This window comes from Colletes gigas, unplaced genomic scaffold, assembly GCF_013123115.1.
Source record: "Colletes gigas isolate AHSC1104 unplaced genomic scaffold, ASM1312311v1 Colletes_gigas_Sc00012, whole genome shotgun sequence".
NCBI classification, from domain to species: Eukaryota; Metazoa; Arthropoda; class Insecta; order Hymenoptera; family Colletidae; genus Colletes; species Colletes gigas.
In genome coordinates, this window is record NW_025106641.1 from 1,552,895 (window position 1) to 1,566,316 (window position 13,422).

General features: G+C 31.7%; 2 protein-coding genes across 4 annotated transcripts; one reads left to right on the forward strand and one right to left on the reverse strand.

Annotated features, from left to right (window-relative positions):
• Positions 1-5,129: 5,129 nt before the first annotated feature.
• LOC122399240 (sorting nexin-29) lies at positions 5,130-9,787 on the reverse strand. Its single transcript, XM_043399774.1, has 12 exons — positions 9,306-9,787; positions 8,465-8,727; positions 7,951-8,249; positions 7,751-7,876; positions 7,408-7,660; positions 6,727-6,856; positions 6,413-6,654; positions 6,108-6,323; positions 5,855-6,011; positions 5,636-5,776; positions 5,417-5,556; positions 5,130-5,295 (listed from the first exon to the last, which is right to left on the reverse strand). The coding sequence occupies exons 1-12, from the start codon at positions 9,306-9,308 to the stop codon at positions 5,211-5,213; spliced, it is 2,055 nt and encodes a 684-aa protein (XP_043255709.1). The 5' UTR covers positions 9,309-9,787; the 3' UTR covers positions 5,130-5,210.
• LOC122399241 (peroxisomal membrane protein PEX13) lies at positions 7,232-13,401 on the forward strand. 3 transcript variants are annotated; one of them, XM_043399777.1, is made up of 6 exons: positions 7,232-7,331; positions 10,894-11,186; positions 11,477-11,746; positions 11,876-12,123; positions 12,280-12,459; positions 12,553-13,401. In XM_043399777.1, the coding sequence occupies exons 2-6, from the start codon at positions 11,119-11,121 to the stop codon at positions 12,915-12,917; spliced, it is 1,131 nt and encodes a 376-aa protein (XP_043255712.1). In that variant the 5' UTR covers positions 7,232-7,331; positions 10,894-11,118; the 3' UTR covers positions 12,918-13,401. The 3 variants fall into 3 exon arrangements, with proteins under 3 accessions (XP_043255712.1, XP_043255711.1, XP_043255710.1); XM_043399776.1 differs by lacking the exon at positions 7,232-7,331 and adding an exon at positions 9,891-10,202; XM_043399775.1 differs by lacking the exon at positions 7,232-7,331 and adding an exon at positions 10,277-10,619.
• The last annotated feature ends 21 nt before the right edge of the window (positions 13,402-13,422 follow it).

Here is a 13,422-nt window from a genome sequence, read left to right on the forward strand (position 1 = left end):
GAAAATATTCAAATTATTATTATATGAGAAGCTCGAAAATAGTGTATCCCTATGGTACATTATTTTTTTTTTTTTTCTTCTTTTTTTTTTTTAGAATTATATTCTCTAGATTTATACACATACATTCTTTACTTTTTTCTCTTAATGTCGCGTATGTAAGATAAAGGCATAAATTATAATTGTCACGATAGTTTATTTTGTATTACGTGTACAAACGTGCACTTTTGCATAGCTTCTTTTTTATAGTGATTTCTTAGGGGATAAGTTTGTATTTTGAAAGTAAAATATAAGTACTTTGTTCGACTATAGTGTTCAGTGTCATAAAGCAACTTATGGAACTTAAGTTAATTGCAAGAGTATATTTTATTGTTTAATATCTATATATTACCATAGGGCTACAAAATTTTTTGGTTTAACTTGTATTATGTTAGTTTACTATCTGAATATGTACAACCAATACAGCATATGTAACGGCGGGTTGATGAATGTATGATAGAATGAACCTAACGATACAAGGTGGAAAATGTAATGAGTTAAAATATGGACAGTGGCAAAATTAAATATTAATCGAAGTAACAAGTGACATATGTGCTTTAAGCCAGTGTGGTATCAGATGTGAATACAAATGGCTCCCTAACTTAGCACAGTATTGGTGTGACTGTAGGCTTTTGTATAAACGTGGATTATAATAAGAAAGACAAAAAAAATGTATAATCTGCGTTCTATACAAATGACAGTATGCATGTGTTGTAATATCAGAATCCTGATTAAACCATCCACGAATAACATTGAAGTTCATTGTATCGTCGAAATAAAAGATTTTGCACGAACGTAATTCATTGGAAATGTTTCGAAACTTATTTCGTTCTTCAAGTTTACGTTAACGTTATACGATAGTTATTAACGCATAGCCTGCAGGAAATATTATATTAAACTTCGTAGCCAGCAGCGATATTTGTTTCTTTGAATTTTCTTACGGTAAGAATAATCAAAGGAATATCAAAATATTTTGATATAAACTATCTACACTGTGTAAAAGGAAAAAAAAAATCAATAGTTATTCGTGCGATGGATTAACTTATTTTTTAGTATACGCAGACATAGCCACTCAAGAAGTTCAATTTATTTTTTGCTTTCTAATACAGAACGTTTTGCAAACAACTTTATAGTTACGGTCTGAGGAATAAGGATCTTGATAAAATGTAAGATCGAGAGCAGGGAAGAACAGTTTTTTAAATACAATAGTAATATACTTTCTAATATTATAATGTATCTAGCTACAACAGTGAAAAAATGTTAACACATAAAGTACCTGGCACACTGGTCTATGCTCTCTTTTATCCAGCTCACTAGGAAGTTCATGCCTTAGAATGCGTGGCAAAGTGTGCTAAATAGACAGGAAGGTTAATCAGAGAGTCAGGATATATAAAAAATGCACTGGCTAGTTAACGGCGTATACAATACAAACCTAATCTGCTATCTACTAGCTTAAGAAGATTTTCTTTTATTTATTTTCGCTATGGACCTAAATGACATTAGCCCATCGCTGTAAGGATATGTGAAATGCGAACGTAATTGTTTGTATAAGCGCTCCAAAACGAAAAAGAAAAAAACAAAAAAATTTATTGATCGCATATTTCATCTGTTGGCATATTTTCACTTAACAGAAGAGAGAGAGAGAGAGAGAAAAAAAAATGTTTTAACGTAACACATTGTATTAATCATAGTGAATAAAACGTTTCATACTTTTTACTAATAAGCAGAGGAGGGAATTACTTTAGAGAAAGGCTAGCCTTATTATTTTTTACTACAAATTATAAGGCTCCACTTTTTAACCTTCGTGTACTTGCATAATGTGTTATCATTATTGTTAGTTTTTGTTGTCGATTTCATGAACATAGGAATGTGTATAAAGACTGCTACACTAAAGATTACCTGTTATTTGGATATATCTAAATTTAAAATGAAATAAAATTAGGCTCAAATCTCATTCAGTTACCTATGATGCACTATAGAGATATACTCTTTATAATTCGTTACTAAACTATCCTTACGTGACTACTGTTCGGTACATTCTTTCTACATATCTAAATCTGAGCAGGTTTCAGAATGACAAAATGATTATGTCAATTACGAATTCATTTATCCCTAGGACTTGTCCAAACTTATCGTTGTAGGGTTTCACAGAACAACAAAAGTAAAATGACAAAGAAATGATTGTTGAATGTACATTGTAATTTGTAAGATGCTCGGAATTATGCAAAACGTTTTTAAGAGCATGAAACTTGTACGTTGTAAAGTGGTATCGTAAAAAGTTTTATATATTTGGTGAAGTTAAATGCAGCTTTTATCCATTTGTTTTATAATAAATATATGAAATATTATTTATTGTTTTTTTTTTATTTGAAGCGCAAGGATACAAAATCTTTTTTATAATGTATAATGTTTTCATGTAAATTACACACGCACACGCATACATATACATAAATTTATAAAAATTTTTTTGTTCGATATACATAATTGACTTATTGGAAGTTATAACATGGCATTTTTGCTTGATGAATTTTTTTCCATTTACCAATCTATGAGGAAGTATCTTACAATGTAAACTCGTAACACACAATACTAGCAGATTCGCAACGGTACATCGAAAATCAGTATCTTAATTAAATACTAACATAAGAATCGATCGACCCTTGAATTTGTCCTAGGGCTAAATCAAAATTAGTCAGCGAAGAGAGTTAGCGAATGTAAATAATAATTTAAAGCCGTTTAACGATGAAACCTTTGTACGGAACGTAGTGACTAAGGCCAACGAATTCTGTACTTTTCATGCGTCTCGCGTAAAAGTTCGTCGAATGAAAAATACTTGTGGATCAATGCGAACTTTTAAAATATGTATAAACAAAAAAAAAAACTATTACCACAACACTGGCCTGTCCATAGTCAACTGAGATTAGACTCCTTCTCCGAACGGTACAATGCAATTATCAAAATCATAGTAAAAAAAATTTCTTTTTTTATTTTTTTTTGTAATTACGTTAGTCGAATCTTTAAATTTCTGATCGAAAATTTGTAATTATGGAAATTCTTTTCTTCTATCGTCTGTCCTTACTCGATCGAAATCAGAAGAGGTTCTTTTTCCATTCGGACAATAGAGGTATCGATACATTTTAATGCCACCATTTTTTTTGTTTGTTTTTTTTTTTTTGTATAAGTATCACGCGTATCAGTATTGTAAAGTATATCGTAATTTCTTGTCAAGAATCATTTTTTTCAATCCGATAATTTGTTTATGAAACGTTATACGTGTATAGATAAACTCATATTTTTTGCGGAATAAAAATACTCTTTAAGCGATAAGTTTACTCGTTATATATTTTTCGTACATTATCGAATTTTAAAGTATAAAGGCAAATTAAAATATAAGATTTAGTACGTAATAAAATATTATTGCCTTATTTTTGAGTATTTTATCATTATTATTCATTATTTGATATTCAAAGTTTTAACGATTCGTACGTGTAGAAATATTTTTTAATTACTTTTTATCTCTTCGTTTTCGTATTCATGAAATCTTAAGTACCAATTCACCATAGCTTTATCGAAACATTAAACAACATGTTTAACGATTTATCCGATTAATTTCGTTTTTCTCTCTTGCAAGACAAACTATTACATTGTATGATAATATTTTGAAAATGAATGGCTGATTTATAAGCGATTTTACTAGTAATATGAAAGCGTATCATTACGTTACGAAACTTACTATGATTATGATGCTATGATTGCGACGCGCTATAATATAGATTCCATAGATTCGTTTAAAGCGTGTGTAATTGCAATTAATACATTGACTACCCTCATAAAGTTTTACTTTTGTCGATATATCCGTATCGAATTAAACGTAAGCGTCTTCGATCCTGACGACATTGATAAATATTATTAAATTAAAAAAAAAAAAGAAGAAAAAGTTCGTATCGCATTATTGCCGAACAACATACAATAGTAACAATAATGTACCGTTGGTTCCTTTGTAACAAGAAAAATGCATTATGGTTCCACACACTCGGTAGTCAAAGTATTAATAATGATTATATTAATGACTCGATAAACTTTGCTATTACAAAAAAAAAAAATTGTATATCTCAATATGGAAAGGTAAAAAATGCAGTCCGTATTGCTCGGTACGAATATCAATTGAAAATATGATTAAAAATTCCTTGTTACCAATATGTATGTTTATTGTTTAACAAGCACCATGTTCGAAGAACGATGATTTTTACATGCAAAAAATTCGCTTTCCAACAAATTGACGATTCTTTGAAAATTCTCTTACCTTACCTCTCCATAGTGAGACTCCTACGCAAACTTGTTAAACCTGTGAATCTTATATGCAATTAGTTGTATTATTTACCAGCATAATACTGTATGTACTTGTTCCAATAACAATATGCACTTTTATTTTTATCATAAAGTATAAATGGAAAAAGTGTACCTTTTTATATTACTGTTAAGGCGCCTTACATGAATAAAATTTTTAGAAAACGAGATTCATAATCGATATCGTACAATTCAATAAGAACAATGTACGATGATACTTTTACTTTATATTCTTTGCTTTGTCGATAGTTCTTTTTTTTTCATATACCTTTGTTCGTATACATACGTTGATTCGATCACCTCTCATATGCATTTTAATTCATCGTACGTTTTATTTGACAAACTACATTAAAAAATATTTTTTAATATTTTTATTATAAATTATATATGGTACATAACAAATTTATATAGTGTATAAGAAATATATTTTTTTATCTGATTGAAAGATTGGAGATTAGGATTAGAATTTCTCTCTGAGCATAAATTAGACTTTTAAACAATACTACATATAGACACTTGTAAAAAAAAAAAATTAACTTTTAATTATTTTCTCTACATATTAATTTTATACATATTATCGTATATAAATGGCATATGTGTGAATGTATGTTAATTATGATTGTATACATACAGGCATATGCTCATCTCTTTAATTGTCAACAATATATATACATATATATATATATTATATAATATTATATATTATATTATATTTTATATATATATATACACACACACACATATACATATATATAGAGCAACATAAGTACTTTATACGTAAAATTAAAAAGGCTTCGTGTATGTACAAATTGTCTATAAAACAATAATTATAAACCCATGTATTGAGGGGAAGAAGAAAATGTGTTTCTTGTAGAGTTATTTTTCCTCGAATCCTCAGTATTAGGGTTATCGCTAGAAACAAGCAATACATACTTATTTTAATGTGAACATGTTCCTATGCAAAGTTTTTTTTTATATAAATTCTGAAAAGTTTTCATTGCATCTAGTAATTTGGAATGTTTAAGTGAATTACCCAAAGAAAGGCATTAGGGATATAAGCGTCTGTCTACTTGGTCTGGACACAAATGCAGGAGAACATTGTGCTAATCTTCCAACAATCCGTCTTAACCAATACTGCAATTTTTGTCGTCTTTCTTCTACAAATTTAGCATCCTAAAAATATGGTGAAAGGAATAAAAGTCAAGTAACGTATTCTATATTATTTGAATAATCTTTCACACTGCGTGCATACCTTATTTCCTATTGTCTTCTTTGGTGGAAATTCGAAAGTAGTGACAATAGTATCATGTTTTTTTAATTCCCTATAAAGTGCATGAAACTGCGCATATCGTCTATATATATTCCATTCGGTATCTCTAATCCGTACGTATATCTGTAACAATAGTTGATTTAAGAACTATTTAAGCTAATAAATTTAGGCGATATACTCTACATGTATAATTTGAATTACCTGATAGACATGATGAATATCTGAAGGTTGACCTGTAAGAAACGCAGATGGAATCCATATATGAATGAGACATGGCGGTTCGGAAGGTAAATCATCTTCGTTTAGGGGGCCACGAAGACACTCTAATTCAGCTTGTAATAATTTAACTAATCTATCCCTGTATAATATTTTCGAGCATTAATATAAAATATATACGTTACGATCGATTAAATGTACAGGGTAATAGTGCGAACGCCCTATAGAGTAATTATACCTATTAGTTAATTGAAGAGTTAATCTAGCATTAAATTCCATTAATTCAGCGTGCATGTCTGCAACTTGAATTAATTTTTCCTCGTATTGTTGAGCTTCATTATGGTAATCTAACGATGGATCCTCCTCGGAGACTGTAGTGGAGTCGGAACCTCTCCTTAACATTTGTACCGCGGTTACGTATTTACGTAATTGTTGTCTTAATAGTTCATTTTCTCTGTCGAATCGTAATTATATTAAATAAAATTCGGACGAATTTTTATACATTCTACAGCAAGATAAATGTAATTACGACCATTTTTTTACCTATTTAGTGTTTGTAACTGCAACTCGTGCCTTTCGAGATAATTTTGGTGTTGTCTTTGTAAACGAGCAAGCTGCGATCTACTAGTCAATGCATCCTCTTTAGCTTGTTCTAAAATTTCAGTTGTAGCTACAAGTTTCATTCGTAATGCATCTATGTCTAAACTTTCTGTATCTGCATGAGTATCTAAGTCTGCGAGTGGTTCCGTAGCTTCCACCGCAGCTTCTGCAACTTCAGACGAATCCTGTAGAAAATGATTTTTTCTTTTTTTTATTTTCATTCAGTTTGGTTAGATCTTACTACGTTCTGCACTTACGTCCAAGTAGTTTGGCAATGCTAGCAACATGTCGTCTAACGTCTGGTCTAATGGCGATACAGGAACAAGTCCGCCCATATTACCAGAATCTGTAATCGGAGTCAATACTTTTTCTTCTTCGAACGATTCACTGAAAAATTTGTAATACATTATTATTTAATTTCACACTACGAATTAAATAAAGAAAAACCTGTATAACTATCAAAAACTCATAGAAATGTAAAATTAAATAATTGGATTGTTCATCAGCCATTAGACCAAGTAAATAAATGCCTTAAAAGAAAACGGCAACGCATTGTCAACCGGACATTAATATCTGTACAATTGCTATGACCTCAACAGCTGATACAACTTTAAACATCATAAAACAAAAATACAGTGTATAATTGTATTTAAACAGGTGTTTCAAGAAATAATGGTTTTATATATTTCACCCATTAAAGTGTCTTTTCTCACAGATAGGTGTTACCAAGCCATCCAAGTGAATACATCCACGAGAAAATGCGTATGGTAATGGGCATAGCTTCGTCACATTAATACTACTCTACGAATACTACAACAGCAATTTCGTGATTCTGCCATCAAGTAAAACTCATTGTTATCTGGTAAGTCGTTCAATAAAATCTCTACTCTAAGCTATTATATATTATATTATAAGGATCTGACATTATTTATACTTACCATTTCTCGCACTCGGAAGATTCTTTGTTGGTTGTTACATTAACATCATTCGATTCCGTTTGTGATTGCGATACTGATAAACAAAGCATCGTAGAATTTTTTGTCGACGTTACTATAGGAGAATTGAGACAGGTTGGAGGTGCGCTGACTGAAACGGTAGCTTCTGTAATTTCTTGTTCATCATTTTCATCATCGAACGAAATTATATAAGTTGGTACTTTTTTCCTTTGTTTCTGCTGTTTCAAAGTGGGCCCTAATTTTAACACAAACGTTGTTTCAGTGGTGTACAAAATTTCTTTTAATACTTCGTAGTAATCGTAAAAAAATTACGCTGTTTAAATACCTGGTATTGTGGATGATATAATTGGTTCGGACAACGAAACCTTCTGTTTCTCAATTTCTTTTCCTTTTAAATTGTTATCCAATTCTTCATTATCTACTCTAATTGCAAATAAAATGCTACCAAGTCCTACAAAGTAAAATTGTACTCGATACATTTCGGTAGATTAAGTAGTCGAGTATAAAACTACAGTGTTTGTATACCTGCAGCTACGTTCGGCAGTATTGCGCTTCGTTCTTGGTCGAGTAAAAATGCCCAATCTTCATAGAATGGAGACAATATGGTAGAATCGATAATAGAATGTAAATGACGTTCTAAAGAACGCTCGTTCAATACTGCTCTTAACCATGCCCTACCACGACCATAATCTGTATGAACTCTTTTTAATATACTAAAACGTTCTTGTTCATGCCACGTCAACTGTTCCTTTATGCATGGCCAGAATGCCATATCTGATGTACATGATTTTGTACTACTACCGGATACTATGTCAGACACATGCCTGTAACAGTACAGATAATACACAGATAACAATGAAACGCGTAGTAATTACGTATTAGTCATCCCACGGCATTATCTTTTGAATGTTTATTAATATGTTGATTTCTTATAAACGATAAATGTTTAAAATATGGAAACTATTATAATATCATTTTGTAGAAAGTTGTTGCAAGAATTTTATTGAAAGGGAATTCAAAACTTGATCTTCTTCGATACCTTAAAGCAGAGTTGATTCTTTCGATGCAATTTGTACGTAATCCATGAGTAAAGATCAATTCAAATACATGGCACAGATGGGTAACGGATAGATCAGATTCAGTTGCTAATTCCGTACGTCCACCAAATCTAACGTGACACTTCTTCGCAGCAGCCAATAAATCTTCCAATAGTTTAGAGCGTTCGGCTGCATGATCATAAGTTTGATTGCCATCGATTACATTATGCGTGCCTGGCACAATCGCTGACATCATACGTAAAGCCTAAAATACATAGACAATTATTATAAGTATTGATATTTAGTTTAGTATAGACTTACATAATGACAAATTCTTTTAATCGTATTAGAAATGGTTTACATACATTATGCAAGCAAGAAATGTAAGAAATAGATTTCATAATTTAAATAATCCAAAAGAATTCAATGTTTTGATATTCAATGTTTAATAATAAATAATATTATAAAAGAATATTAAAAATCTAATTTTCACATATATCTTGGTGTTCTAAATCGTTTTAATTAGCGTTTTAGTACTTATAACAAATACAAACCATAATATACTTTTCATGTTGCGCAGAAAAGAATTAAACGATATTTAAAAAAATGTAAATTATTACGTTCGTTTCGTTTCATGAACAAACGCGCGCGACTACTATTGTAATGTATAAAAACAATGAAATTTACGTCTGTTTTTAACAATTGCTACAACGCATAATCGTCATTTATGTTAATTAATTGAAAGTGTCGCGTAACAAGTTCCTCGTTAATTCGATGGGCCAATATTGACAACGAATGATTAAATGAAAACTTTGACTCTGCTTTAAAAAAATAAATACATACCATGGATATGAATCAGTGAAGATCACCGTTGATTCCCTTTCAAATTACAGTTGTCATTAAAAAAAATAGTACAAAAGACGTGCATAAATATATCACTTCTCGGAATTGTTATTCATATAGAGCTTGTCATCAAGATAACGTTGTAACTGTATCATGACAATTGACAAATAGACTCGCTTCTCGTAATGTAAACTAGTATACAAATTTACATTACAGAAAATTTCAGAGGCGGAAACTTAATCTCTTCATTCTGTATTCTTCTCAACACACAGATGCGCACCAATGTTACCAGACGGTACACCGGAGAATATTGCCTCTCCACTTACGCACACTAATGCACAGTCACGTGTATGTGAGCTCCTGTGCTTCGGACAGCTTCGGAGGATTCGAGCAAGATGGCAAACGTGAGCTTTTCCTTCTCGTTCTCGAAACAAGTATTTCTTTGCCTTCTTTCTCGAATCCCCGATGCTGTCCGAACCACAGAAATTCACGTACACGTGACTGTGATTAGTGTACATAAGTGGAGGGGTAATGGCTTCCGGTCTGCCGTCTAATGCACTGGTGTGCACAGTGTGTCCTGTGAATTGGATATAAAACGGGCATAGAAGAAGTGGTTCTATTTGTTGAGAATTTTAAATACATGCAATCTGATTCTGACAGCTAAACCCTTCGAGAAGGAAGTCACCAACGTTAAGTTTACCATCTCTTCTAGGCCGTTAGCGGTTGCTTTTCATAAACGCGCGAAATCATTATGCCGCTGATCGCACGGTAGAGTAACTTTTAGTGGCGCGATCGAAGTCCATCAATTTCATAATTTGGTCCGTTACAGAATGTGTTAACGCAAAATAACACATGCTATTTTGTGGTGTTAAGTAAATGGTTTTGAATTTTTTTCAGGTTGGTTGCAATAACGTATACATATATATACATCGACGGTGGCACTAGTAACGACGAACTTCCTTCACTTCCTTGTGAATTTCCTTCTTGATCTTGAACAGCATAAAGTCCGTCCTCGCGTCAATAATATAATGGTAATGGGTTGCATATATTTGTTACGTCTGTGAATATTTTGGTGGATTATTTCTTGGAAACTCCAAGGATGACAAGATTCTTGGAAGGGACAGTTTGTTATCAATAACGTGCGAGTGTACTTCGTACAGGGGTTAGGTGACTTTGGTAGACGATTGTCGGAGTCATTCTTCTTCGACTTCAGCTGTTAAAGAGAGCAAGAAGGAAAGGTTCCCCATTTACGTTCTTTATTGATTTCCCAAAGCTGCGTGAAGTTCTGACCTGGCGTAACATGTGGCTCACGCGGTAGGATATATCGGTTTTCCCCGCCACTTCGTTAAACGCTAAGAAAGTTCGTCGTTACTAGTGTCGCCGTCGATGCATTCAATTATGCCAAATTTGGCCACACTGGGTGCGAGTTTCTAATAAATATAATGACACTGGGAACGCCACCTTTTACTTTAACAGACTATTTGTTTTGTATATATGCCATTTTAAAGACACTTTCCCCCGCCCCCTTGTCAAGTACATATATAGTTCGCTAACCGAGGTTCTATCATTTAATATTAATAAATTCCAGTACCTACGCGTATCAACCACGAATATTTTTGAAGAAGATAGGTAGTTTGCAAACCTGGTCAAAGTTCACGATGAATAGTAACATTCACAGTTGTCGAAAGCTGCTTGTAGTCGTGACATGCACACATGAAAAGTCCAGATGAAGTTATTCCGCATTTGTCCATAGAAGGTTATGAACTTTGTACAGGAAATTTTATCGACAAGTTAACGCAAACTTATGTAAAGTATGGCACCTGAAAGATCAAGCGGTGTTACTGGAAATCAATTAAGAAATGCTCCGAATGTTTTAACCAGGTATTACTTCTCTTAAAAAATTGGTTCGAGAAATAATTTAATGAATAATAACAACGATCTGTTCGAAAACTTGTCTAAATTAACGAAAGAAGCTAGTGTAATCTGAGATCTGAGTTTATAACTCTAGAATCATACAAAATTAAACTTATTGCTACTTCTTTTTCTTATGATTTTGTTAATGTTTAAATGTAAATTATAATTAAATAATCAGAAGTTTAACTAATTTTCTTATATTTAACGTCATAGTAAATAAGGTTATGTTATTCTTATATGGAGCTATTCTTTTACAGTATACCAAATATATCGTCACCATTTCCTTCGTCCAACATTCAACCAAGTAATCCACCCCCGGTGCCGCCGCGTCAACCGGTCCAAAATTATTTTGGATTAAACGATTATAGACCGTATGCATCTAATTACTATGGTGGATATGGGTATGGGAATCAATATAGAGGAGTAAGTGGGTATGGAGGATATAGTTCCTATGGTGGTTATAATCCATATTCCAATTACAATAATTATGGAACATTTGGTGGCCATAGTGGTGATGTTGAAAGTAGGTAAGTCACAACTATAAAAGTGTTACAATAGCGGATTCATCTTTTGGTTATATTACTCGCAACATTTAAACTCTTCAAAGACATTAAAGTTGTAAAGTATTTGTCATACGAAATATGTTTTTTTCACAGATTTACTCAGTACGTCGAAGAAAACACTAGACCAACCTTTCAGCTAATAGAAACTATTCTTCAGACATTTTCTTCAATGACAATGCTCTTGGAATCTACTTATTTTACTTTGACAAATTCATTTAGAGCAATTTTAAGTGTCGCAGAAAATGTTGGAAAGTTACGTTCTACTATAGGACAGCTATTTAATACTCTTGCACTGATTAAATTTCTCAAATGGTTGTACAGAAAAATTACACGCAATGCTGGTAAGATTTAAAAAAATTACTTATATAAATTTATGATGTTTGATTAAGCGAATGCGAAGCATTCAAATACTTTCATATATAAGTGTATGTATAAATTATGAAATTTCCGTCCGAAACATATTAAAATATTCTCTAATTAAATGTTTTCTTTTTTAGGTTTCCAAAGTGAAGGTTCCATTAATGAAGAATTATGGGAGAAATCGGTAGTAAAAGTTGGAAGTGATAGTGTTAATAATTCTCCTTTTTGGTCTGGATTTCTATTATTTAGCTTGTTTTTTGTAGTACCTTATATGATTCATAAAATCTCAAATAACATAAAACATTTTAAAGCGAAAGGTACAACGATTGGAAATATATTAAAATAATTATATACAAATATTTATGTTACCATTGTAAAATGGTAACTTTATAACCATGTATATATTTTAGGAAAGGATCCAAAGGAATGGTCTCGATGCGAAGAACCATTATATACTGCAGTAGTTCTGTATGACTTTGTTGCAGCAAACAGCGAAGAACTAAATGTGAAAGTTGGTCAAAAGGTTTATCTCGCGCCCAAATCCCTTCAACCAAAAAATTTGCCAGGATGGTGTAAAGTTACTGATGACGTAAACGTTGGTCTCATTCCCTATAATTATATTAGGGTCATAGGACAGTTGAAAAAAAAGGAAGAAACTACTAAAGTAACTGCTCAAAACGTAGAGAGTTCTTCTCCAAATGACAACCATTATAGACAGAAGAAAGAGGACTCGGAAATTTTAAGAACTGATAAAAATTTTGCGGATGAAGCGTAAGCACTATTTATTAATTTTCCATGTAATATTGAATATTTTGCAACGTTAATCGATAAAAACTATACTCCATGAAATTTCTTATTTCTTCGAATATTGTATCAGTCGATAACTTAGTTTGAAAGATACCAAAATTGCCTTCAAATATACATCATAAGTAAGTCTGGATTAACGTTAATAAAAAAAAAAGTTTGACATGAACTTCACTTTTTAAAATTCATTTCAAGAATTTAGGATTTAAAGGATAAAGATATAATACCGATATCAAAGTTGGGGAAAGTGGGAAAAGTAACAAACAACTAACGAAGCGTTCTGATTTTAAAACGATTAAGGTTTAATTAAATCGAAATTTTATGCTTGCTTATTTTTAAGCAAGATCGAATGACCGATTTTTCGAAGGGTTTGGTAGATGAGACTTTTAGTGTTACATGCAGTACGTATATGTATACTGCAGATCGTAATACATCATTTTAATGGTAATAAATTGTCAATGTATTGTATTATTAAA